Source organism: Eurytemora carolleeae, unplaced genomic scaffold, assembly GCF_000591075.1.
Source record: "Eurytemora carolleeae unplaced genomic scaffold, Eaff_2.0 scaffold316, whole genome shotgun sequence".
Lineage (NCBI taxonomy): Eukaryota > Metazoa > Arthropoda > Copepoda > Calanoida > Temoridae > Eurytemora > Eurytemora carolleeae.
The window spans coordinates 276,645-302,363 of NW_019396350.1; the positions used below are offsets into that span (position 1 = coordinate 276,645).

The following is a 25,719-nucleotide window of genomic DNA, read 5'->3' on the forward strand; positions in this document are numbered from 1 at the left end:
CTTCTTCTAAACCTCCAACTTCTTCTAAACCTCCAACTTCTTCTAAACCTCCAACTTTTCCTAAACCTCCAACTTCTTCTAAACCTTCTACTTCTCCTAAAATTTCTCCTTCTCAGAAATTTTCCCCTCCTTGAAACCCTTCTCCTTCTCGTAGACCTTATCATCCTCCTGAACCTTCTCCTTCTCAAAAATAATAACCCTCTATTTCACCTGCTTCTTCTCCCAAACTTTCTCTTTCTATTTAACATTCTTCTTCTAAGAAACCTACAGCTTATATCTAACCTTCTCCTTCTTCTAAACTTTCTACTTCTTTACCCTATCCTTCATTAAGACCTTAATCAACTGAACCCTTTCCTCCTGTATAATCTCCTTCAAACTAAATCCTTCTCTCTTGTATAATCTCCTTCAAACTAAATCCTACTCTCCTATATAAATTCCTTCAACTGAACCCTTCCCTCCTGTATAATCTCCTTCAAACTAAATCCTACCCTCCTGTATAAATTCCTTCAACTGAATCCTACCCTCCTGTAAATTCTCCTTCAACTGAATCCTACCCTCATGTATAAATTCCTTTAACTGAATCCTACCCTCCTGTATTATCTACTTCAACTGAATCCTACTCTCGTGTATAATCTCCTTCAACTGAATCCTACCCTCCTGTATAATCTCCTTCAACTAAATACTAACCTCCTGTATAATCTCCTTCAACTGAATCCTACTCTCCTGTCTAATCTCCTTCAATTGANATACCCTCCTGTATAATCTACTTCAACTGAATCCTAGTCCCTACCCCCCTGTATAATCTCCATCAACTGAGTTCGACCCTCCTGTATAATCTACTTCAACTGAATCCTACCCCCTACCCCCTGTATAATCTCCATCAACTGAGTCCTACCCTCCTGTATAATCTACTTCAACTGAATCCTACCCCCTACCCCCTGTATAATCTCCTTCAACTGAATCCTACCCTCCTGTATATTCTCCTTCAACTGAATCCTACCCTCCTGTATAATCTCTATAAACTGAATCCTACCCTCCTGTATATTCTTCTTCAACTGAACCCTACCCCCCTGTATAATCTTCTTCAACTGAATCCTACCCTCCTGTATAATCTTCTTCAACTGAATCCTAACCTCCTGTATAATCTTATTCAACTAAATCCTACTTTCCTGTACAATCTCCGGCAACTGAATCCTACCCTCCTGTATGATCTTCTTCAAATGAATCCTACCCTCCTGTATAATCTCCTTCAACTGAATCCTACTCTCCTGTATAATCTCCTTCAACTGAATCCTACCCTCCTGTATAATCTTCTTCAACTGGATCCTACCCTCCTGTATGTTCTTCTTCAACTGAATCCTACCCTCCTGTATAATCTCCTTCAACTGAATCCTACTCTCCTGTATAATCTCCTTCAACTGAATCATACCCCCTACCCCCCTGTATAATCTCCTTCAACTGAATCCTACCCTCCTGTATAATCTCCTTCAATTGAATCCTACCCTCCTGTATAATATCTCTAAACTGAATCCTGCATAATCTCTATGCCTGTAAACAACATTGCAATTCCTTTTCCAATAATCTAATCAATAGTATTTGATTGTTCTTAGTCTAGCCTCCTCCCCATTACTCTTCAAAGGGACTGTTTATGCAATTTCAAGGAACCCTGATTACCCTTGAAACCGCTCTCGAGTAATAATGTAAAAGATTGTATCGTTTGTTTTTATTAGTTCTGACAATTTCCTTCATTTTAAGTCACCTTATTACATAAAATAATCATAATGTTTACAGTTAGAAAAATAACTATCTCATTTATTCTTGGTCACTCAAAGCTTTGTGAATAAAACATGCCACTGTATAGATGGGGGTCACTTGAAAATACGTCCTCAGTTCCTGTAAGTGACTTATTACAAGGGTTGGAACATCCAAGGAAAAATTGTGAACTGTCCCTTGAACATATTCAATTACCTGTAAACGTAGACTAGACCCTGATCCTTCCCAACCTTCTCCGTCCTGAAGACCATAATCCCAAGACTCTCCATGATGTTGATTTGCACTATCGGAGACAAGGAGAACACCTTCTCCGGAGCTCCGTTCTGTCTGAAACAATGGAAGAATGATTCCGGAGTTCCGTTCTGTCTAAAATTATGGGAGATAAATTCCGGAGATCCATTCTATCCAAAACAATGGGAGATAAATTCCGGAGCTCCGTTCTGTCTAAAATAATGGGAGAAAAATTCCCAAGTTACATTCTGTCTAAAACAATGGGAGATAAATTCCGGAGCTTCGTTCTGTATAAAACAATGGAAGAATAATTCCGGAGATCCGTTAAGCAGTCAAAAACATTGGACAAATAATTCCAGAGCTCCGTTCTGTCTGAAACACTGGGAGAATAATTTCGGAATTCCATTCTGTCTAATACAATGGGAGAATAATTCCGGAGCTCAGTTCTGTCTAAAACAAGGGAGAATAATTCCGGAGCTCAGTTCTGTCTAAAACAATGGGAGAATAATTCCGAAGCTCCGTTCTGTCTTAAATAATGGGAGAATAATTCCGGAGCTCAGTTCTGTCTAAAACAATGGGAGAATAATTCCGGAGCTCCGTTCTGTCTAAAACAATGGGAGAATAATTCCGGAGCTCAGTTCTGTCTATAACAATAGGAGAATAATTACGGTGCTCCGTTATGTCTAAAACAATGGGAGAATAATTCAGGAGCTCCGTTCTGTCTTAAACAATGGGAGAATAACTCAGGAGCTTCGTTCTGTCTTAAACATTGGGAGAATAATTCAGGAGCTCCGTTCTGTCTTAAACAATGGGAGAATAATTCAGGAGCTCCGTTCTGTCTTAAACAATGGGAGAATAATTCCGGAGCTCAGTTCTGTCTAAAACAATGGGAGAATAATTCCGGAGCTCCGTTCTGTCTAAAACAATGGGAGAATAATTCCGGAGCTCAGTTCTGTCTATAACAATAGGAGAATAATTACGGTGCTCCGTTATGTCTAAAACAATGGGAGAATAATTCAGGAGCTCCGTTCTGTCTTAAACAATGGGAGAATAACTCAGGAGCTTCGTTCTGTCTTAAACATTGGGAGAATAATTCAGGAGCTCCGTTCTGTCTTAAACAATGGGAGAATAATTCAGGAGCTCCGTTCTGTCTTAAACAATGGGAGAATAATTCAGGAGCTCCGTTCTGTCTTAAACATTGGGAGAATAATTCCAGAGCTCAGTTCTGTCTAAAACAATGGGAGAATAATTCCGGAGCTCAGTTCTGTCTATAACAATGGGAGAATAATTCCGGAGCTCAGTTCTGTCTATAACAATGGGAGAATAATTCTGGAGCTCCGTTCTGTCTAAAACAATGGGAGAATAACTCTGGAGCTCCGTTCTGTCTAAAACAATGGGAGAATAACTCCGGAGCTCCATTCTGTCTAAAACATTGGGAGAATAATTCTGGAGCTCAGTTCTGTCTAAAACATTGGGAGAATAATTCCGGAGCTCTGTTCTGTCTAAAACATTGGGAGAATAACTCCGGAGCTCCGTTCTGTCTAAAACATTGGGAGAATAATTCTGGAGTTCTGTTCTGTCTAAAACATTGGGAGAATAATTCTGGAGTTCTGTTCTGTCTAAAACATTGGGAGAATAATTCTGGAGTTCTGTTCTGTCTAAAACATCGGAAAAGTAAACTCCGGTTAATTTAAAATACCGAATTTTAGGCAGCTAGGGTAAATTACAGACTACATAGACGGTAAAACTGGACGGTAAATCAAGTGAATAATCTCCTATAGTTTTATGAGATTATTAAGGTAGAATATAGAAACGATAAAAGAGAATAAAATATGAAAAGAAAAAAACTTTTGACTTAAGTAAAAGTAGAGTCGAAGAAAGGACACTGACGAATTCCGTACATTTTTTTTCGAAATATCGAACACGTTTAAAAACGTAGTTTTGTTCTATGGACAGGAATTGTCTTGTTTAAAGTACACAGTAGTCACATAATATGCATGATCTTCAAAAATATAAAAATAATTTTATAACATTTTAACACAATCATGAATCATGATATTCATTTTTAGTTGATCTGTTAAAAAGTTTATCACATTTCTTTATGAGTCATATTTTCATTCATATTATACCTACTACGAAAAGAGAAACTTTGGTATAAATTAGGGATTCGACATTTAGAAAAATTTTCTTATTTAAGATATTCCAGGAAAAAGAAAAGAATAATATTTTTAACTTGAAAGAGACTGTCGTTGGATTTCAAATAATCTTCCATTTAAAGAGAGGCATGCAGCAGCCAGTTTGCCGGAATCACAACGGTAGCCTTTAATCCTTTCTCTGATCCATATTCTGGAAGATATCTTCGTTTTTCCAACTTTCTGTTGAAGTATTAAATTCTGACTATTTCCTCCATTGTTTCTAAAGCATAAACGCAAAATTTACTTAGTAGAGAACCCGGAGTTTAAAATAATCAATGTTTAAAGAGAAGATGATGTAAGTTGTGAATCAGACATTCCTAGAAATAGAGAAGTCTACGGACAGTACAGTCCCTTTAAGCCTGGTGGAAAATAACGAGACACAACTGTTTTATTTGCTTTTAATGATAATAATTCTGGTTAAAACTAATCAAACATTTTCAGAGATAATTGGGTTTGTTGTATTGTGTACAAAATAAATGTCTTAAAAAATAATCTTGATGTTGTCTCTTCTATAGTTTCTATTCATTCTTAATCAAAATCTCCACCACACTTTTTAAATCAATTTTCTATCGAAGGATGAAATTATTTACAGTTTTTTGATTTAAGATTTAAAGGTTGAAATTATGGGAAGGTCTTAAATAACGCCCTCCCCCCTGGTTTAACCTTATTGACAGTATGTCCTAAAAATCATGAACCGATAAAGGACCAGAGTTTTTGCCATACATTCAAATGATCTATAAATTCCTTTATCTTTGAAACCCAATGGTGTAACCCTTTCATATGAACTATGAAATTTGTTAGATCCGATAATCTAATTTTAAAATATCAAAGAATTATACCAGCAGGTTGCAAAGATATAGGTTTTAGAAAATTTTAGTTTTGGCGACTAGTCGGACGCCGGAAACTCTGGTTCATTACATGTACCGGGCCGACTTTGAACCTGCTAGAGCAAGCTGTACAGTACACAGACAATATAAGGTAAAACGGCGGGGACAGTGTGCCAAATGAACCATCATCTAGTAAAATTTTATGTGTAGAAGTGTCGAGAAAACATTTAAAATAGCAAGACTATTTGCTCCTAAAATATAAATTTTTAAAGATTTTCCCAACAAAAATTTTCCCCAAACTAAACATAAAAATATCTTTTTCAAAACATTTTCAAAAAAATTATTTTACCTAAGTATCCAACCCCCCTCTCTAGCAACAACTAACAGTCCTACTCCTGCCCAGCAGTCTCCAGCTATAATCTCTATCTGAAGACTGGTATGAACACTGAACAAATCAAATTTCAGAATTTTAGAGAAAAATAGGTTTGAATAGAAAAATCTGTAATTTTTGGGGTTTACTGTGAAATCAGTAATATCGAACTACAGGGTTACCCACAAAGAATGAAATTTGAAAGACGATGTTAATGATATATTCATGTTTGCTCTCTTACATTCAGGGTTCCCTGCAACTGTAAGCTTCTTTCTTTTATGCCTAATCATTGAACAAGCAATTTAAGGACCACCTGAAAGCTAGAAGATTTAATTTAAACATTCAAGAGTTTCAAGTCGTCTTTGCAGTCTCAATCTTTGTGGGTAACCCTGTACCAACAGTTTTTTCAAACAAAATGCTTGTATCAATATCAAAAAGTTAAAATGTTAAATTCAATTGTTCGATGTTTTCTTCGAAATTACGATCGATAGGGATACAACAATCCCAATCAGACAGGAATTTAAAAAAAATTCTCGTAACTTTGATCGAAAAGCTCAGAGTTGTTCAATATTAAGAAAAAAACTTGAGTTTTATTTTAACCAATTGAATCAACCTGTACAAATTGAAAGATACGTTTGTTCCAAATTCCCGAAAAACATATTTTTGAAATATGATATTTCCTAACAGGTTGCCAGGGTTTGGAAACTCCAGGTTGAGTTTCTTTTCGTTCTCGTCTCTCCTTACCATATCCACACACTGAATAATCAACCTTTAAATTTTCAATTAAAAAATAATCCGAAGCGCAACTGAACTATGTTTAGGGGGGTCAAATATAATTTGGAAATATATGTTTGTAATAATCAAGGCGCGCCTTAAAGAAAAATCATTCAAAATGCAATAATTTCGAATTTGAGCTAGTTTTACCCTAATGCTTTTATTTATCGATTCTTATCATATTTATTGTTTTCAGAATCAGCTTTGAGTCGATTTTCAAGGGCATGTAGCCTTCATTTCTAGAGAGGCATGTTCGATTTACACCAGGGTACCCAGGAAATCTTTGTTGGATCCCAGGTGAATAAACTTTCCAGAATTTTCGTTGTGAAATTTGATTATTTTCAATTATGGTTCATCTATTAAAGCGTAATTAAGGCGTGCTTTACTGTAAATTTAGGGTCACTTGAAATTTTAACAGAAGTAATATGAATAATTCTGGTTAAAAATAATCAACATTTTTTCTGGATTTAGATTGATATTATTCCAATAAAAGAAGAGGAAGAAAAAATAATTAATTTTACATTTTATTAATAAAACCATTTTACCTGCGTACACGATAAATATGTTATTTCAAATAACAAGAAAGCATCAAAGAGAAACAACTTAATAATAACGAAAATAAAATAATAACCAAATCTTCAAAGGGAAACAAAACAATATTTTGTATTAAATATTTCGGGGAAAATCTAAAAAAATGTTTTTATACATTGCTTAGAGTCTTTCTTTCTTAGAATAATTTTATTATAAAATTGTTGCTGGCCATACAACAATCTTTATTTCGTACATCATAAATATATTCAGTTTTTTTTTGTGCCCAATGCCCTTCTGCAAAAACAACCGAAAACCTTTACAGTGCAATTGCCATGAAAGCTTATAAAATAGCAAAACTTTCATTAGAATCGAGCAATTGAACCTCTAAACTTGCGTGTTTTAAATTGAAACTATAAGGTAAAGTGTCCGACGTTGCCCGTGGAATAAAAAAAATTTCGAAATGTGATAAAAAATGTTTGAATATTTTGAAACAGATACATATTTAATTTTGAAAAAAAATTGAATTTCTTTAGCCTATGTTACCCCAGGGTATCCATGGGTTCCCTCCAACATTTTCCGCAAAATTGGTCCAGCCGTTTGCCTGGCCAGCTATATAGCAAATATACAAATATAATCATATGAGTGAAGAGCTTTATATTATATAGATTATATAGATAGTTTGGCAGGCCTGGCCAGCTATATAGCAAATATACAAATATAATCATATGAGTGAAGAGCTTTATATTATATAGATTATATAGATAGTTTGGCAGGCCTGGCCAGCTATATAGCAAATATACAAATATAATCATATGAGTGAAGAGCTTTATATTATATAGATTTACCCATATTTTCAAGCTTCAAGGACTGCCCAACCTTTACGAAAATATCCTTTCTTGAATTATCTTTCTTCCTAAATTAAAAAGAATTATTCTATGAATGAAGGCATTCGTTTATTTAAATATTTTCAGAATTAAAGAAATTGACAACTTGTCTCAAACTCTAATTTGCAATTTCTATATCTTAAATGCAACCTAATAATGGTGTAAGTCTTTGCTATTTTTGACCATTTGATCTAGCAGAATTATATTAATGGTATCCTGCATCAGGTTAAAGAGCTAAAATTATCAGACAAATAGAATCTGAGACGAGTAATCAGTGCCCTACCAATAAGTCCGAGCAGTGTCTTGAAGACCCTCGGAGAGAACCATTCGATCCCGAGCAGGTTTACTTTCCTCCCCCCCACCATACTGCTCTAAACTATCCTTTAGCAACAGCTGAAATATTTAGATTATTTATTCATTTATTTATTTATACATTTATTGATTTATTCATTTATTTATTTATACATATATTTATTCATTCATGAATTCACCTATAACATTTATTCATTCAACTTTTCATCCACTATTCCTTTCATTCATACACAATAATTTCTATATGATGCATTTTCTATGCATGCTTTACAATATAATATGATTCATTTTCAATTCATGCTTTAAAATTTACGTGTTTGTATTACAGTTAACCCCTAAATAAGCCATACATCGAAAGAATTCATAAAATGTCGTATTCTTCACTTTCTGATAATGGAATGTTGCAGATATTTAGTTTTTCAATTAAATGTTTGTATGGAGCTCTTTAAAATTATTCCCGCATATTCATGGCTATTTTTTAGTTTCGTAAATACTGAGATTTACGTAAAATAGTATAAAATCCATTGAAAAATTGTGAAGACGACATTTGATAAATTCTTTCGATGTATGGCTCATTTAGGGTTTAACTGTATTCCATAAAATTGTCTTTCTTTTTATTATTTTTCGATCTTCTCTCAATTCAGAAGAAATCTAGAATCATTACAAAGCATTTTCATTCATCTTCTTTCTATCAACAAACAAACCTGAAAACAAACACAACTTCTCACAAACACAATATCTCACAAACACAATATCTCACGAACACAATATCTCACAAACACAACTTCTCAAAAATACAACTTCTCACGAACACAATATCTCACAAACACAATATCTCACAAACACAATATCTCACAAACACAATATCTCACAAACACAATATCTCACAAATACAATATCTCACAAACTCAATATCTCACAAAAAAATATATTACAAACACAATTTCTCACATACGCAAAAAAAACACAAACACAATATCTCACACACACACCATCTCACAAACACAATAACTTATAAACACAATATCTCACCATCACAATATCTCACAAACACAATATCTCACAAACACAATATCTCACAAACACACCATTTCACAAACATAATATCTCACAAATACAATATATCACAAAAACAATTTCTCACATACGCAATAACACACAAACACAATATCTCACGAAAACAATATCTTACAAACACACCACCTCACAAAAATCAATATCTCAAAAACACAATATCTCATAAAACAATATCTCACAAGCACAATTTCAATCTTCAATCTTCAAAACAAATTAATATATTCAAAGAATATCAGGTCGTCAATAATGTTCAATCCCGTGTGGGTAATCCTGTAAATATACCTGATAAGTTCTTTCTCTTTTAGTAGCAAAGACATCAGTGTTATAGGTCGCCTTCTCTCCGTTTATACATTTCACCAACAGAAACCGTCTTAAATATATTAATTTATTCAACCTAATGGTTTCTTATTTTAACCAGTTCGTCTTATTTTTAATAAATCTTTGTTTTGATCCTTGCAATTCAAGCTAGGGGTGTGTGTGTGTACAAAACATTACACACCTAAATCAAGGGGCCGGGATAATTAGTGTAAAACATAACACACCTGAATCAAGGGGCCGAGGTATTTAGTGAAAACATAACACACCTAAATCAAGGGGCCGGGGTATTTAGGGTAAACATTACACACCTGAATCAAGGTGCTGGGGTATTTAGTGTAAAACATTACAAACCTGAATCAAGGGGCCGGGGTATTTAGTATAAAACATTACACACCTGAATCAAGGGGCCGGGGTATTTAGTATAAAACATAACACATCTAAATCAAGGGGCCTGGGTATTTAGTGAAAACATTACACACCTGAATCAAGGGGCCGGGGTATTTAGTGTAAAACATTACACACCTGAATTCTTGATGATCTGAGAATCCTGACTGATAAGGAAGAGAAGGACTGAATAATGGAACAGATTTCTCTGCGCAAATATTCTATAATGCACTCTGTCATTTAATTCTAAAATGCCGGAAGGGGGGGGGGGTCAGAAGGTTCTAAGTTTTGATATAGACTAGAAAAAGATTTAACAGGCTACAGCCCAATTTAAAATGTAAAACTTATCCTTGACCTTTATTACTATTTGACAAATATATTGTTTTTTCAAGGGCTTTTCAAAATTGTAAATTAATTATCATTTTTAAATCAACGACTAGATTTTTGTAGACCTGTATCTACAGGGTGTCCCACATCATATTGAACCGTGTTAAAGCTTTAAATTGCGATTTCCGGGACTAATTAGAAAATATAAAAAGAACTAAACATTAAAAAATTGTAAATTGCTAATAAAAATATTCGCATGCAGAAAATACTAGGTTTTTCGAGTATTATGTGCGTATTTTAGCAATAAATTGCTTGGAGATAATCTAATATGATATGGGACTCTCTGTATATTGGAGAATACTTTTTGAAGAAATAACTTTTACATGAAGTCGGTTAAATCTTTATTCATGTCAAGAAGTTTCAAGGTAAAAGTATCAAAAATTGTTAAACTTTTAAAAATTTTCATATTTTTGATATTGCACTTTTTCATTCATGAATTTTAATGATGCATTGAAAAATTTCCCAAGTTTAATTTCTCTTAAGCTTTATGTAAGTCGGAACCTTATCAACGTTTTAACTGTTAGTTTAGTGTGTGTAGTGTGTAGACAAGGTGTTAGAATTATAAACATTTAGTTTTCCCAGACAAAGTTCATCTTAGAATAGAAACTTCTTTAGATAGATGAACTGTGGAGGAAGGGTAGAGCTGTTAGAGTAGTAAAGGGAAGGGGGAATATTCAGAGGAAAATCTAAAAAAATACAATGAAAAAATGACATGGCCGGGGAAAGGAAAAAAGGACAAACTAAGTGAGTGGAAAAAAGGAGAAGAAACGATAAGAAAGAAAAATCACGGTAATCAGCTGACCCAGTCAGTGGGCTTAAACTTTTAGAGACATTTTCTGCCATAGGGTGTGTTTTTCCTACTTCCTATTTACAACTTGTGTTTTTCCTACTTCCTATTTAAAACTTGTGTTTTTCACATTTCCTATTTAAAACTTGTGTTTTTCCTACTTCCTATTTAAAACTTGTGTTTTTCATATTTCCTATTTAAAACTTGTGTTTTTCCTACTTCCTATTTAAAACTTGTATTTTTAATATTTCCTATTTAAAACTTGTGTTTATCCTACTTCCTATTTACAACTTGTGTTTTTCCTACTTCCTATTTAAAACTTGTGTTTTCATATTTCCTATTTAAAACTTGTGTATTTCCTACTTCCCTTTTTAAAACTTGTGTTTTTCCTACTTCCTATTTAAAACTTGTGTTTTTCCTAATTCCTACAGAGAAACCCTTAATAACGAATACATCGGAAGAATTTATCAAATGTCGTCTTGACAATTTTTCAATGACTTTTACACTATATTAAGTAAATTTCAATATTTGCGAAAATAAGTAAATAGCCATGAATATGCGGGAACAGTTTTAAAAGTTCCATATAATCATTTTATTAAAAAAAAATAATATCTGCAACATTCCATTATCAGAGAGTGAAGAATACGACATTTGATGAATTCTTTCGATGTATTCGTTATTAAGGGTTTCACTGTATTTAAAACTTGTGTTTTTCATATTTCCTATTTAAAACTTGTGTTTTTCCTATTTCCTATTTGAAACTTGTGTGTTTGGCTCTAAGCTCAGAAAATATTACCTATGCATTTCGTTTGATATCTGTCATGGCTTTTGATTAAAAAAACGTTTGTTAAGCCAGGACAAACTGATATCTAGTTAGATTGGCATGCTAGAATATTTTGCCAGGGCATACTGATATCTAATTAGGTTATCGTGCTAGTATATTTTGCCAGGACATACTGATACCTAGTTAGATTGGCGTGCTAGAATATTTTGCCAGGACATACTGATATCTAGTTAGGTTATAGTGCTAGAATATTTTGCCAGGACATACTGATATCTAGTTAGATTAGCGTGCTAGTATATTTTGCCTGAGAAGACTGTAAGATGATATTGTGATGTATCATGTTGGTAGGAGACTGCAGCGTAGATATGAGTGAACTGACTCTTTATAAATAACGGATTGAACCTGAACAAAAATTCTCGTTTAATATTTAAATTTCAAAATTTATTTATGATCTAGTTCAATAACTAACAGAAAATAATTTATATTGATCTTACGTAAAACTTTCAAAATTATTAAAAAGATATTTATAGTCAACTATGAAAATGTTGTACATAAAAGATCAAAAAGCTATTTGAAAAAAATAAAAAGTACAATTTAAAATGAACAAAAAAAAATCAAGATCAAAAACCTAATTAATACTTTTTTATAAAGAATATAGAATATTAATTATAAAAAAAATCAATAAAAATAAAGTAATACACAATATCTCACGAAAACAATATCTTACAAACACACCACCTCACAAAAATCAATATCTCAAAAACACAATATCTCACAAACACAATATCTCACAAACACAAAATATATATATATATATATATATCTATACAATTGATACCATTAAGTAAACTGTGTTTGCAATAGATATTATATAACGTACAGAAGGTATCTGATACACATTTTCAGTACACACTGATGTACTTAAAATAGGTTATCTGAAATATAGAAAAAGAATGTCTTGCTTTAAAGAAGGTGTCAAAAAAGGGATTAAATTGATTAAAGGGACTGTAAACGTAAGTCCACGTGACTCTCGATCATGTCCGATTCACAATAGTGACCTTAGAAGCTTAGTCTGTTCAAGCATAAAAGATATATCCATGTTTTTCTCCTGTGGATTTCTGCTATAGAAACAATGGAAGAAATTTTCGGAACTAAACAGTTTTTTCAAGTAACAAAAACAACGATATTTTCCACATTATTGATCAAATAACCGTGATTATACCTCGTTGGAATGGCAACCCTCCTTTTATCTGGGAAAGTAAAAATGTGCGGTTCAAAGCAGGGAAGCTATTGCTCAATCGCAGAAAATAAAAACTAAATTAAAGTTCTAGGAGTGGTAACCTAGCCAATGCAAGTAGATAGAATATGCAGCGCTGAGGCTGCAATTACAATTAATCAAAACAAACAAAAAAGGGTGATCGTGCACTGTCTTATAATGGCGCAAAGGCAGCGCCATAAATGGACGGGAAAAGGGAAGCAAGACAAAGAGAACCTGCAGACATGCAGACGGTGAAAGGAGAAAAAAGATGAACATTTGATATTATCAACTTTGCCTCGTACAATTTTATTTTATGCAAAGTATAAAAAGAATAAATTATAAAACACTTGTAAAAAACCCGTTACAAATCCCACTCTTTAAATAGAGTCTGTTAATTTTATTTTAGAATCATAGAAAAAATATAAATTCTGAACAAAATGAAAATATTTAGTGTTAGCGTATTTAAAACCAAATTTGTTAGGATTAAAATCTAAATTCTAACAATTTTATAAAATTAATTAAAATACAAAATTAAGAGCTGTTTTCCCCGTCTTCCAACGAAAGTGTCTCAAATTAAAGATTTTTGGAACAAGTATTTTTTTACTGTGCTGGGTTTAAAACAATCTCTTATTCGTAGTTTAAAAAATTATTTTTTTTTCAATATTTAAAAAGTTTATAGATCTGTACTACGATATTTATACTAAAAAAAATTATAAGAAACCAAATATGTCTGCTAAGACTATTCAACGTATTATATTAATTTTTTATTAAGTATTTAGATATTAGTATTTGAAGGATCACCTGAGAAGATCTTGTAAGGTGCCATCAACGAACACAATATTTACAATATCATTCCCAATATGTCGCTTTCTCTCAACCTAAACACACAATCGTGAAAGCACTTGGATATTAAGAAAGAAAGAAGGGAAAAAAGCAGAAAAAAGCAAAAAAAGTGCATCCAACCAACGTTGGTTATTTAAAATTCTGTGTTGATGATGCTACAAACCTCACAGAGTAAACAAAATAGATGGTACACTATAGTTTCAGTAGAAGTAAATATTTCCATTTACTGATAGCGCCGATTGAAGGATTCATAACTCTGATTGGATAATGAGATAGATAGAAAGATAGATGTTACCGCCATATTATTTCAATTGGTTCAGTATAGACAACATACACATGACTGAACCCTGATTGGAATGGACTCGGCATACAGGAGTGGTTACTTCCACATTTTTGAAAATATACTTCGGAATAACGATATAACAACCATCAAAATCAATATTACAAGATGTTAAAAATCACAAGAAAATAAACAAAACACGAAACCTTTTTAAAAAATCAAATAAAGTGTTGTCAAATAAAAAAGGGAAACGACCTTAGATTATGATACAGAGTGTCCCAAAAAACATGGGAATTAAGTAACGAATATCCAATTGTCTTTGTTATTAATTAGCATTGTAATACCTGATTTCAAAAGCAATAATATTAGTATGTCTGCTAGAGTTTATTTTATGAAAAGGGTAAAAGGCTGTAAAGATGTGTCTATAATGTGTCCGCAAGATGAACAGTGAAGACGGACAAGTTTACTCTGTTTGTATACTGCAATTTTCTTGTTTTACTAAGTACAACCATATGCAGTCAAAACATAAACAAACAAAATGTGAACATAGCAGACGAAACTCTTACAGATTACAGCTTTCTCAGTAGGTGTCACTATACCATGCACTATACTAAATCAAAGAATTATTTTAAAAGACGATATCGAATTCGTCACTAAATTCCCATGTTTATTGGGACACCCTGTATGTAAAAAAGATCATTTGTAAATATTCACTTCAATTTGGTTTACGTAGAGAATCTTTTTATTAGTGGAATTAGTGGTTTAATGATTTAGGATTTACAAAAAAGATTAACAAGAAATAAGAAATAATAAACGTCATCACTCATCATGGTATAAAAACACTTGTATGGATAATGGATATAGAGGATACAAGGTACAGGGTATATGTGTGTGATATAGGATACAGGATATAGCACAAAGGGTACAAATAACAGGATACATGATACAGGATACAGGATACAACATACAGGATACAGGATACAGGATAAAGGATACAGGATACAAAATACAGGATACATGATAAGGATACAGGATATATGATGTAGGATACAGGATACAGGAAACAAGATACAGGATACAGGATACCTGCTGAATGTCATCAGTAGAGAAAGGAAGAAGTGTAGAGACATGATACATGATTTCATGACCCTCGAACTTGGTGTAATAACTAAAACAAAATAAATAAAAAAAATTCTTTTGAAGTAATTTTGGTAGTGCTTGTAAAGTATACATATATATCTGAAATAGAAAAATACATTTAATATTAGTATGTCAGCACACGAATATATTTCACAAATACTTTTATACATATTTCTACTAATGCAATCAACCCTGTCTTGAACACTGTACTGCACTGTAAACTGAGATATTTGTACTGTCCTATCATATCTCATTGTACACTGTACATGCCCTTATTGTCTCGTCATATCTCTGTGTTCATTGTTCATATCTGTACTGTCCTATCATATCTCATTGTACACTGTACATGCCCTTATTGTCTCGTCATATCTCTGTTTTCATTGTTCATTTCTGTACTGTCCCGTCATATCTTTTTGACTGTTCAAACCTGCACTGTACTGTCATATCTCCTTGTATACTCTACAAAACTGTACTGTACTTTTTATCTCCTTGTATACTGTACATACCTGTATTGTCCTATCATATATCCTTCAATTCTGTGCACTGTACATTGTAAATATCTGTACTGTCCTGTAATATCTCCTTGTATTCTCTACACTGTGCACTGTACACTGTACATACCTGTACTGTCCTGTCATATCTCCTTGCACACTGTACACTGTACATACCTTTACTGTTATTTCTTCTTGTACTCTGAACATACCTGTACTGTCCTGTCATATCTCCGCGTACATCAAGTCCTCCCTTGTATCCACCAAAGTCTTTTAACCTCACTTTTTGCCCTTCGTTGATTCATACTTATTTAGTTCTACTAATAACAATTTAACAATTCATTAAAAATAAAAATATAGAAAAGTTTGATTACAAAAATCAATTAAATTAAAAATTTTTTTAATTTGGTAACTTTTAGTTTGGATATAAAGGAATTGAGTCTTTGTCACAAACTCTGATATATTTTTGCAATCCAATTTCGTAGACGTTAGATATTTCAAACTATGAATTCTGTTAGATCAAATAGCCTAAGTTTGAAATATCAAGGGTTTACACCATTATGTTGCCAAGATATAAGGATTGGAAAATTTTAGTTTGTGGCAAAAACTCAATTCCTTTGAAGTTGAGTGCATTGACGTACTTTTATAGGAAAAACTCCAGGCAAAGCTGGGTTTGGTTTCCAAGCTAGTATTTATATAAAATAGTAATCTCTGATTGTCTGTATGTCTGTTTGTTTGTATGTCCGATCATAACTCCCGAACTCCTGGACAGATTTGCCTCAAATTTTAATTGGCTTTAGTTGTTTAGATATCCAGATTCCAGACAAACCTGAGTGTCCAAGATAGTTATATTATAAAGGTATAAATATTTTAGGATATTTAGTAAGAAAGTAATTCTACTCTCCCTGATTACTTACTAATTATTAATCCCCCAATTATCCACTAATTACTTCACGCTAAAAATAATCAGAAAAAATGTCTAAATAAATAAAAGAAAATAGAAATTATTTTGGTTTACCAAGACGAGGTTGGAATGTTAAAAGTAGCATTTATTCCGAACATTTAGATTATATCCGAGGCAAGATATAAAAAATATGAGTAATTGAAGGGAATGTAAGCGTTATTACAAGTGACCATCCATGCGATGATGCCAATTTACAACGGTACCCTAAACACCTTTCTATGATCAATAATGTGGAAGATATTATCGTTTTTTCTAAAGGGTAAAATAACCTAAGTAATAATATTATTTGATTTTCAAAGACTTTTGGTTGCTTGAGCGTTCAACAATCAACAATTATCATGAAAATGCAGTTATTTAACACAGTATTCAATGTTTTGTTCTAAAAGTGAATGCAAATTAATAATACTAAATTGTATTGCAAAAGTTATTTTATTATTTGTTGGATGAAAATGATCAAAAGTTGATTTACAAAACATTGTAAAAATTATTGGTTCCATGAAGAGAAAATATATTTTTGTGAAATTAAATTTTTTGAGAAAACATCAAAGAAAACGCAGCCTTGGATTCTCAAGAACAAAAGATTTGATCAAAATCTATTTTTTTTTCATCCGATTTTTTTTCTTCAGAAAAGTCCATTGACTTGGCCCTTGCATTGGTCTGAACTGTCCGACCTATCCTAATTTTTAAACAGCCCTGAGAATAAAGAATTCAAAACTTCAAAGAATTTTTCTAACTTTAGTTTTGACGGAGTATTGGACGAAATTTTGATAAATTTTCCCCTGAGAGAATATGAATAGTTTAGTTAACAGTGGAATATAAAATTCTTTTATTTATGTTTTATATTCATTTTACCGAGAAATACAACCCATGCATCACATCAAAAGTTTATTCCCGTGTAATATAGAAAATGTACTTTTTAAGTGATTAAAAGCATTCAATTTAAATGTTTCTTATATTTTTTTCTTTTACATTTGCTTTTCGATCCAACCTTCGTGAAATCCGGTCGCTCCGGTTTATTACAAGTCAAATTCGGTACGGTACAGTTTTATCGTCATTAGTGGCCGTGAATTGGATACTGAACCCAGTGTACACTTTAAAATGAACCGATACGTAAATATTGTTTGTCTGGTTTTTGTTGTCCCATCCTAAAATGGGGCTTCGCAAACTGGAAGAGTTGCTTTCCAATCTGTTCAAAATCTATCTAAGCAAAATACTATATTCTGTTAAAATTTCCCTCCCTCCATGAGCATTGTAAAAATGTATTGAAAAAAGTATAAATAGTTTGTTTCTTGTAATTATTGTCTAATCATTGAAAAGTTTTTGATTATTTTATGATTCCCTGAAAGCTTATTACAGCAGAAAGGACAGTTTTATAAAGTAGAACAAAGCTGTAAAATCTGCTTTAAAAGATAATAAAAGAATTTATAAAATGTTTGAAAAAGCAAACCTTTAGACATCCATTATTTTTCGACGCATTTATATATAGTTAATATTTCGTAATATTTTTATTCGTTTTGTATACAATCATAGATAAAGATAGATTGCGCATAAGACGACATTTTTCATCTTGAAAGATATTAATGTACAGAGATGTTTTAAAGATATTCCTATTATATAGAATAACTAGGTCGGTTGTGAACATTGGCTGTTCTTATGTCATTGAGTACTTGTGGTGTACATGAGTTCTGTAGAGAGAAGTTTAAGTTAGTTTAGTCCTTCTCATGTCCTTTTTCAGTTCTCGTCAATATGATCTGTTGCTCAGTGAAATATTGTTGTCCAAATAGCTCCATTCCCGGAGTTATTTTACACTCTATTATGAAATCCATTAAAACACCAAACCACCCCGCTTATCATTGAAATAAACTTTGACCCCTAGAAGTTTGAGTTCGCGGACTGTACAATTCTTGGTGATTTTACGTACATAAGCTATCTATGTTTATTTATTTATCTATGTATACAATGCACTTAAAACGCAGAAATAGTTGGCCGCCAGATGTCTCTGCTCTTGATGCTTTTAATGATTACACTTGGCAGAACTAGCGGTAATAAGTCGTTTTAAGCGCATTGTACATAAAACAAATAGCACCTATTATGAAATATTAACTTTTTACGAATGCGTCGAAAAATAATCAATGACTTTAGGTTGCAATATCTGAATGATTTGTTTGAAATTAAATTGATTTTACAATACGAGTCGAATGTTGCAACTTTCTGAATTTGTATGGATGCTTCGTTCTTCAGTATAAGTCGTTTTTAATAATTTTCTCCTTATAGACGCAACAGATTGAAGTAAGATTAGTAGCAATCAAAAGCGATTATTTTTCGCCGTAACCCTAGAAACCAGCGACGTCGTGCGACCAGTCCCATTAGGTCGAGATAGGTCAGGTTAGGTCGGGTTACGTCAGATTACCAAACTGGTCGAAACATGACCAGTCCCCCAGGTCGTGTTTGGTCAGTTTAGGTCGGGTTAGGTCGAGTTACCTAACTGGTCTCATACTGGTCTTAACCTAACCAATCCACTTAGGTCAGATTTGGTCGAGATTGGTTGAGTTATGTCAGGAGACCTAACTGGNTGCTCAGTGGTTAATAAATAAATGACTTGTTCATTTGGACGTCAAAAGTTTGGTCATTTGAACGTCAAAAGTTTGGTCATTTGGACGTCAAAAGTTTGGTCATTTGGACGTCAAAAGTTTGGTCATTTGGACGTCCAAAGTGACGTCATTTCGACTTCGAAAGTTTGGTCGTGAGGACGTAAGAATCCTTGCGTTAAACGTCCTCAACACGTCCTCAACACCTAAAATATGACGTCGCCGGACGTCACACTGGTAATTATTGACGTCCCCATGACGACCTTAGGACGTCCTCTGGTTTCTAGGGAAGCCTATGCCCCCTTTCATTTTTCGTGAACACTCCCTTTGATGGTACCGTTTATGAATTGGACATTGCCATCTTTGCGGTCATACTAGAAAAACGCTACACTCATAAAACGCTACATAGTTGAAACGCTACCGCATAAAACGCTATACTCATAAAACGCTACCGGATAAAACGCTAGTAACGAAAAAAACGCTACTCTATCAAATTATCATAATATTAGGTTTGAACTTCAGATTGGATAATAAACTGTATTTTTTATATTATTACTTAAGTTTTCGTAACTTGAATTTTAAAGGGGAAGGGTTACGGAGCTAAGAGGGGGGGGGTGGGAGTTCATGGAAATAGTCAATAATAATACCGTACTGTGTTACTAAATATATAGTGTGTATTGGCACGATTTTTGGGTTTAAGACCGGCGCATGGAAAGCGACAAAATTAATCTTTAACATCATTTCGATACTCAAATATACTCAAATATATATATATTTCGATACTCAAATATACTCAAATATATATATATTTCGATACTCAAATATACTCAAATATATATATATTTCGATACTCAAATAAAAAATCCAACATTTTCACTTTTTTGCTTTTACTGGAGCACAAGTTTTTAAAGAAACACATTGAAGGTTCTAAAACAGTTGCTGTTGAAATCAGCATCTTAACTACTTTTGCTGAATATTTTTCCTGATTTGACAACTCAAGGATGCTTTTTTATCATGCCAAAAGTAAATGGGCGGGTGTTAAAAAAGATGGACTGGCAAAATTTTACTCCAAAATCAGTAGGAAACCAAAATTTGGCAATTTTGTTTGCCTACATAGTGCTAGGACTGTCCAATTCGTAAAAATTGCTGATATTCCCCCAGTCCCTGCTAGGGTATTCAAAAACCAGGATATTCGGGGGGGTGGGGGGGGGGTCAATAAGCTCTAAATCCCATGCTTGATGTGCAAATATGACAAATGATACATCATTGGAAAGCTCTTATGCTCTACTTTTAGAATCTGTAAAAAAAATTGCATAATCCAGTTATATATATTAAAAATGTTTGCAAAAAAATGTCCAAAAATGATAAAATATACATTTTTGACTATTTCAAATATGCCAAGCCATATTTGACATAAATAAGAAGTTTATAGAATGAATTAATTTTGGCTGACCCCTCCCTACTACCCCACTGTGCCCCCCCCCCCAACCTCCCCTAATAAATAAATATGTTCCTATAAGAGAGAGAAAGTTGTTGAATGCAGTACTATTTGCTTGGTTTGAGAGGAGTTCGTCGTCCATAAACTGTCCAGGTTTAGCGTAGATTATTCCAAACTTAAAGTTTAAAGATCCCTCCTGCTTCTCCAACCATAGGATATCCTGTCACAACAACAAACAAAAATAATATTCAATAAAAACATTTTTCCCTCAAAAATCGGCCATTTTTGCAGAATTGTTGTGTCAATATGAATAATGGCAATACAAGAAAAAAAAGTTTTAACATGAATTAAAGTTCTAAAAATCTAATATACTTTTATTTTTTGAATTTCGAGTATTTGGTGAAACCTTAATATTATTTATTTATTATTGTTCAAGTGCAGTTATCAACAAAAGGGAAGGGGGAGACAGTTATCTCAGAACTCTTAAAATATTTCGAGATTGCTGTGCATAATTTTAATTGTTGAACAGGCTTCATTTCTTCTTGAGTTTACTGAAATCATCTAAACGTCAAAATATCTTATATATTCGAAAAGAACTAAATTGAATTTTATTTTAATTAATTTTGTTTAAAAGTAGGATTCACAGGTTTTGGACTAGATATATTGTTTTTGAACTGTAAGCATTGAAAACATTAGTTTTATTGTTTCCATTCAATATCTACACTCAGAACTTTCGTTGATTTGATGGGGGGAAAAACTTTGAAAGCAAAATATGAAGGATTCCTGTAATCTATAATCGATCATAAAACTTATTAGTTTTCCATTATCTTTTTCTTAATCTTTTGATTTTATATTATTTATTTACTCTTATTTATCCTTTCCTTTTTTTATTTTATCCAATGCTTCCCTGGTTTGCTTTTCTTTTCAAAGGCACTAATTACTTATGACTCCGATCATACAATCTCGATATCCGCTGTGAGGACTTTTAACCAGGGGATCTGGATCTTAGCTACCTCTCCGTGTGTATTAGCCTGAGTGTACACTTAGTATAGTTTACTGATAAAGGATATTAAGAGGTTATGACCTAATGATACAGTACAAACATCAAATATGCAGTACGCTCTCAGAGTACAATTGTATGGGTAGGTTTTATATCTTAAATTTTACACAGTTTTCTTAAAACCGCTAACTAACGATGAAATATTGCTCTGTAAAAGACTGTAATAGTTTGTCTTCCTGTGAAAATGTAATCCTGCACACGATAAAAAAGTAGTAGATTTTAATAGTTACATGGAAAACAAATCTCCATTGAAATATTTTATGCACATGGCCTGTACAATTAGTAAAGGATTAGCGTACATCATCACTCTATAAACTATAACCTAGTTGCTTTTAACTTTATGGATCAAAGCTAAATCTCTTCATTTCAAATATTTCTTCCAATTGTTTTTCAAAGCTCCATTCAAACCCTAACTGGGTACGATTCCCATTCTGGATATCGAAAAAAGATTATGTTAATCTGCAGATTAGTAAAAGATCGATATCAAGTATTGATAAAGAGTTACCATTTCTAATGTAATATTGAAACCTTGACTATTAGATCTAGGAAAATTAACAGTTTTAAATATCAATGCTCTGCGACATCTTCTTGCAAAGAAATAGGATTAGATTCTAGTGCAATCAGTTTCTTTTTTTTCTACAAATATACGCTTTCAGTCAATATCTTGTTTTTTCTGTTTTGCTTTGAATTTTTGATGTTGTGTGTGCTGTAATTTAATTAAAACAACTTTAAAAACCTTAGATAGAGAGGATATATCTTGGGGAAGTAGAAATTTTTATTTTTTTTTCTCTTTATTTACTTTCTATCAAATTTCAATCTGCTCTAAGTTTACATCACACTTTGCGTTTTTTCCAATTTGTTTGCGAATTACCTTTTTGTTCCCCCTTTTATTTAAAAAAATCTTTTTTTTTCAATTTTTGTTTTTCCTTTTGTATGTGAGGGCTGACCACTTCTCTGGGTAAACGATCAGGTTTCCCTAGGCAGCTGAACTTACATAAAATCTAGAAAAAAAAATTTAAAAAAAAACATTATATGGTGAAGAAATAAGTTATAAGGATGTAAGCTTTGAAATATACACTTTGGAGTATTCAAGGCTAAGTAGGGGATAGGGATTGATTACATTCTACTCTGACGTATTAGGATGCATTTTTATTAGATTTTTTGTACGCAAACAACAATACAGTGTACTGGGTAAACCAAAAGGGTTACCCACAAAAGATGAGACTACAGTCGTCGTCGTATATATCAATACAATGAAGACGAATTTCGATTTAAAGTTTTGATTTCAAACAGCATGGATACACATATAACGAGAACAAAGAGAAACCGTCGATTAAAAGCTTCTCTTAACTTGTAAACTTGTAATTTGAATACACCTTGTTAGAAATTAAAACTTAAATTGAAAAGTCGTCTTCATTGTATTGATGTAAACCCCAACCACTGTTTAATGATTGGATTTAACTTCTTTTTCGAACATGGAAACATCAAATTATTTGGTAATGAAAATAAAAAAATAAACTGAGATTCCATACAGTCCTATCAGAAGTCACATATTTTTGGGTAACCCTGTATAATACTTATTTAAGTCAAACTAATTTAATTCTTCCTTTAGATTCAAATCTTCTCTGTTTAGCAGAGCTATTATGAGTATTGAGAGTTTAAAATAAATTTGTTTTTCTCATAAATTAAAAAAAAATTGCGTCTGATATATTACGATAATCTAGTTCTTGAGGTATCTTAATACATCGCGGGATTTTGAATTTGTTGAATTTTGTTGAATAGTGTCCCAAATCTTATTATATTTTGTTAAATGGTGTCCCAAATCTTATTATATTTTATTGAATAGTGTCCCAAATCTTATTATATTTTGTTGAATGGTGTCTCAAATCAATTATATTTTGTTGAATAGTGTCCCAAATCTTATTATATTTTGTTGAATGGTGTCTCAAATCTTATTATATTTTGTTGAATGGTGTCCCAAATCTTATTATATTTTGTTGAATAGTGTCCCAAATTTTATAACATTTTGTTGAATGGTGTCCCAAATCTTATTATATTTTGTTGAATGGTGTCCCAAATCTTATTATATTTTGTTGAATGGTGTCCCAAATTTTATTATATTTTGTTGAACGGTGTCCCAAATTTTATTATATTTTGTGTAATGATACACGGTTAGAAGGATCTAAACATTGAACTTTACAGGGAGAAAACATTCACAACCATATTTACTCATCTCGTTATACAGTAATCACAAGAAAGAAAATGGAGTAATTGTCGTCATCGTTCTTTCTTTCAATTAGGAAATATCGCTCAGGAGTTTCTAATTTGTAATCCAAATATTGTCAAAATTTAAAAAATCGTTTTAAGAATTTCGATATTTTTTTAAGATTGATATTAGGAATAAGAAAATCATTAAAAATTTTGGGTTTGTTTCTATTTTTGAAAGAAAAAAAAGGATTACAGATTTGATTAGGAAAAAGCTTTGCTAATTGTTTGGTTAGAAAAAAAGCAAAGCAACATCAATCAATCCACTATCTTCTGATTACTATTAAGGGAATTGTTCAATTAATTGAAAATACACATTTGGAATTTTTCGAATTTGAAAAACAACTAAGCAAGTCTCTGTGCTCAAGGATGTTTCGGAGTATCAGAATGGAATTTTTTTCCATAGTTTTCTGGTTCTCACTGTACAGTGATAATCAGAAAACTCTGGAATAGGAAGTCGACTTTTAAACTCAAGTTATGACTTTAAATAGCGCATAGAACATGAGGTACAGCAATTGTGCATTGTAAACAGACACATTTTACTTAATAAATAATTTAATAACTTTCAAGTAAAGCTATATGCTTTAAACAACAGCAAATGCACGTTAGAAATGCTATAATGTCGTCTTCCTATTCCACAGTTTTCTGGTTATGACTGTATATATATTACTTGATTCGTCATTTGGGACATTTTCAAGACTAGGAGAGCGACGGAGAAAACCTTATGAAAATAAATATTAACAGTTTTTAAATAAATGAACCATTCTTTTAAGTGCTATGTTTTTTTCATAAAATCCTACGACTGATATTTTTATTTTCTAAATTTTCAAAATATCCATAACTTTAGCCAGCGGTAGGATTTTTAAGTCGAGATATATAATGTGCAATCGCTGGTTCGAGAAAAGACGACATCTAGTAAAATCTCATGTTTATCGGAACTTACAGTTTCTATATGCTGAACATCATTTCTTTCCAGGCAAGAAAACTTACAGAGAATCTAGGGAGGGCAGAGATAGATTCTATTTATGTATATATTTGGATTTTCTCTTTATACAGGGTTCAGAGAAAACTGAAAGGTCGTCCTTGATTATTGGAAGAATACGCGGCATTCGATCGTTTAAATGATTTTTATTACAAAAATCATAAAATAAACGTATTTAAGCATAAAATAAACGTATCTAAGCATAAAATAAACGTATTCCAGGCAATTCACAACTTTCAAAATTACTGGAGATACATGATAAAACCAAAATTACTGGAGATACATAATAAAACCAAGATTGTCTTAGTGTCAAATTTCTTTGCATAGAAGGTACACAAAATGATGACTCAAAAGCCGTACAACCTTTTTGATAAACACATTTTCATTTAATATATATAAAAATTTCGAAGACTGTTTAGTAGTCTTAAAACTATTGGGACACCTTTAGTCATCAACGTCAAAACAGCAGCTAAACGGTCTCATGAATTAAAAATTATATTTTGATAGATCATTTAGTGCGTATTTTCTACACGGAAAAGCACCGTAAAAAAATTTGACTGCGTTTGTCAGCTTAATAATTAGAGTAAGATAATAATTTCTCCAAATAATGATGATGATTTCCTCTGAACAATACCGATTATACACATTATACTGAATCAGAGATCTGGTGTGTATATTCTTACCGAAAACTAATTTCAGACGTCTCTGAATATCAGGACTATATTATCATACAGGGTTTCCCACGAAACATGACCGAATAGTTTTCTTCATTATAC

At 32.3% G+C, this 25,719-nt stretch overlaps 1 protein-coding gene across 1 annotated transcript in view; it reads right to left on the bottom strand.

The window, feature by feature from the left end:
• LOC111701497 (GTPase-activating Rap/Ran-GAP domain-like protein 3) overlaps positions 1-22,694 on the bottom strand; it is a 36,410-nt gene extending 13,716 nt beyond the window's left edge. Inside the window, exons 1-13 of the mRNA XM_023472803.1 lie at positions 22,623-22,694; positions 20,712-20,856; positions 15,859-15,937; positions 15,102-15,183; positions 13,694-13,770; positions 11,939-12,036; positions 9,815-9,884; positions 9,257-9,344; positions 7,869-7,978; positions 7,547-7,614; positions 6,077-6,152; positions 5,376-5,471; positions 1,969-2,100 (exon numbers count right to left, since the gene is read on the bottom strand). Coding sequence (XP_023328571.1) covers positions 1,969-2,100; positions 5,376-5,471; positions 6,077-6,152; positions 7,547-7,614; positions 7,869-7,978; positions 9,257-9,344; positions 9,815-9,884; positions 11,939-12,036; positions 13,694-13,770; positions 15,102-15,183; positions 15,859-15,937; positions 20,712-20,778 — 1,043 coding nt within the window. The 5' untranslated portion in view covers positions 20,779-20,856; positions 22,623-22,694. The remainder of the gene's footprint in view (positions 1-1,968; positions 2,101-5,375; positions 5,472-6,076; positions 6,153-7,546; positions 7,615-7,868; positions 7,979-9,256; positions 9,345-9,814; positions 9,885-11,938; positions 12,037-13,693; positions 13,771-15,101; positions 15,184-15,858; positions 15,938-20,711; positions 20,857-22,622) is intronic.
• Positions 22,695-25,719: the final 3,025 nt, after the last annotated feature.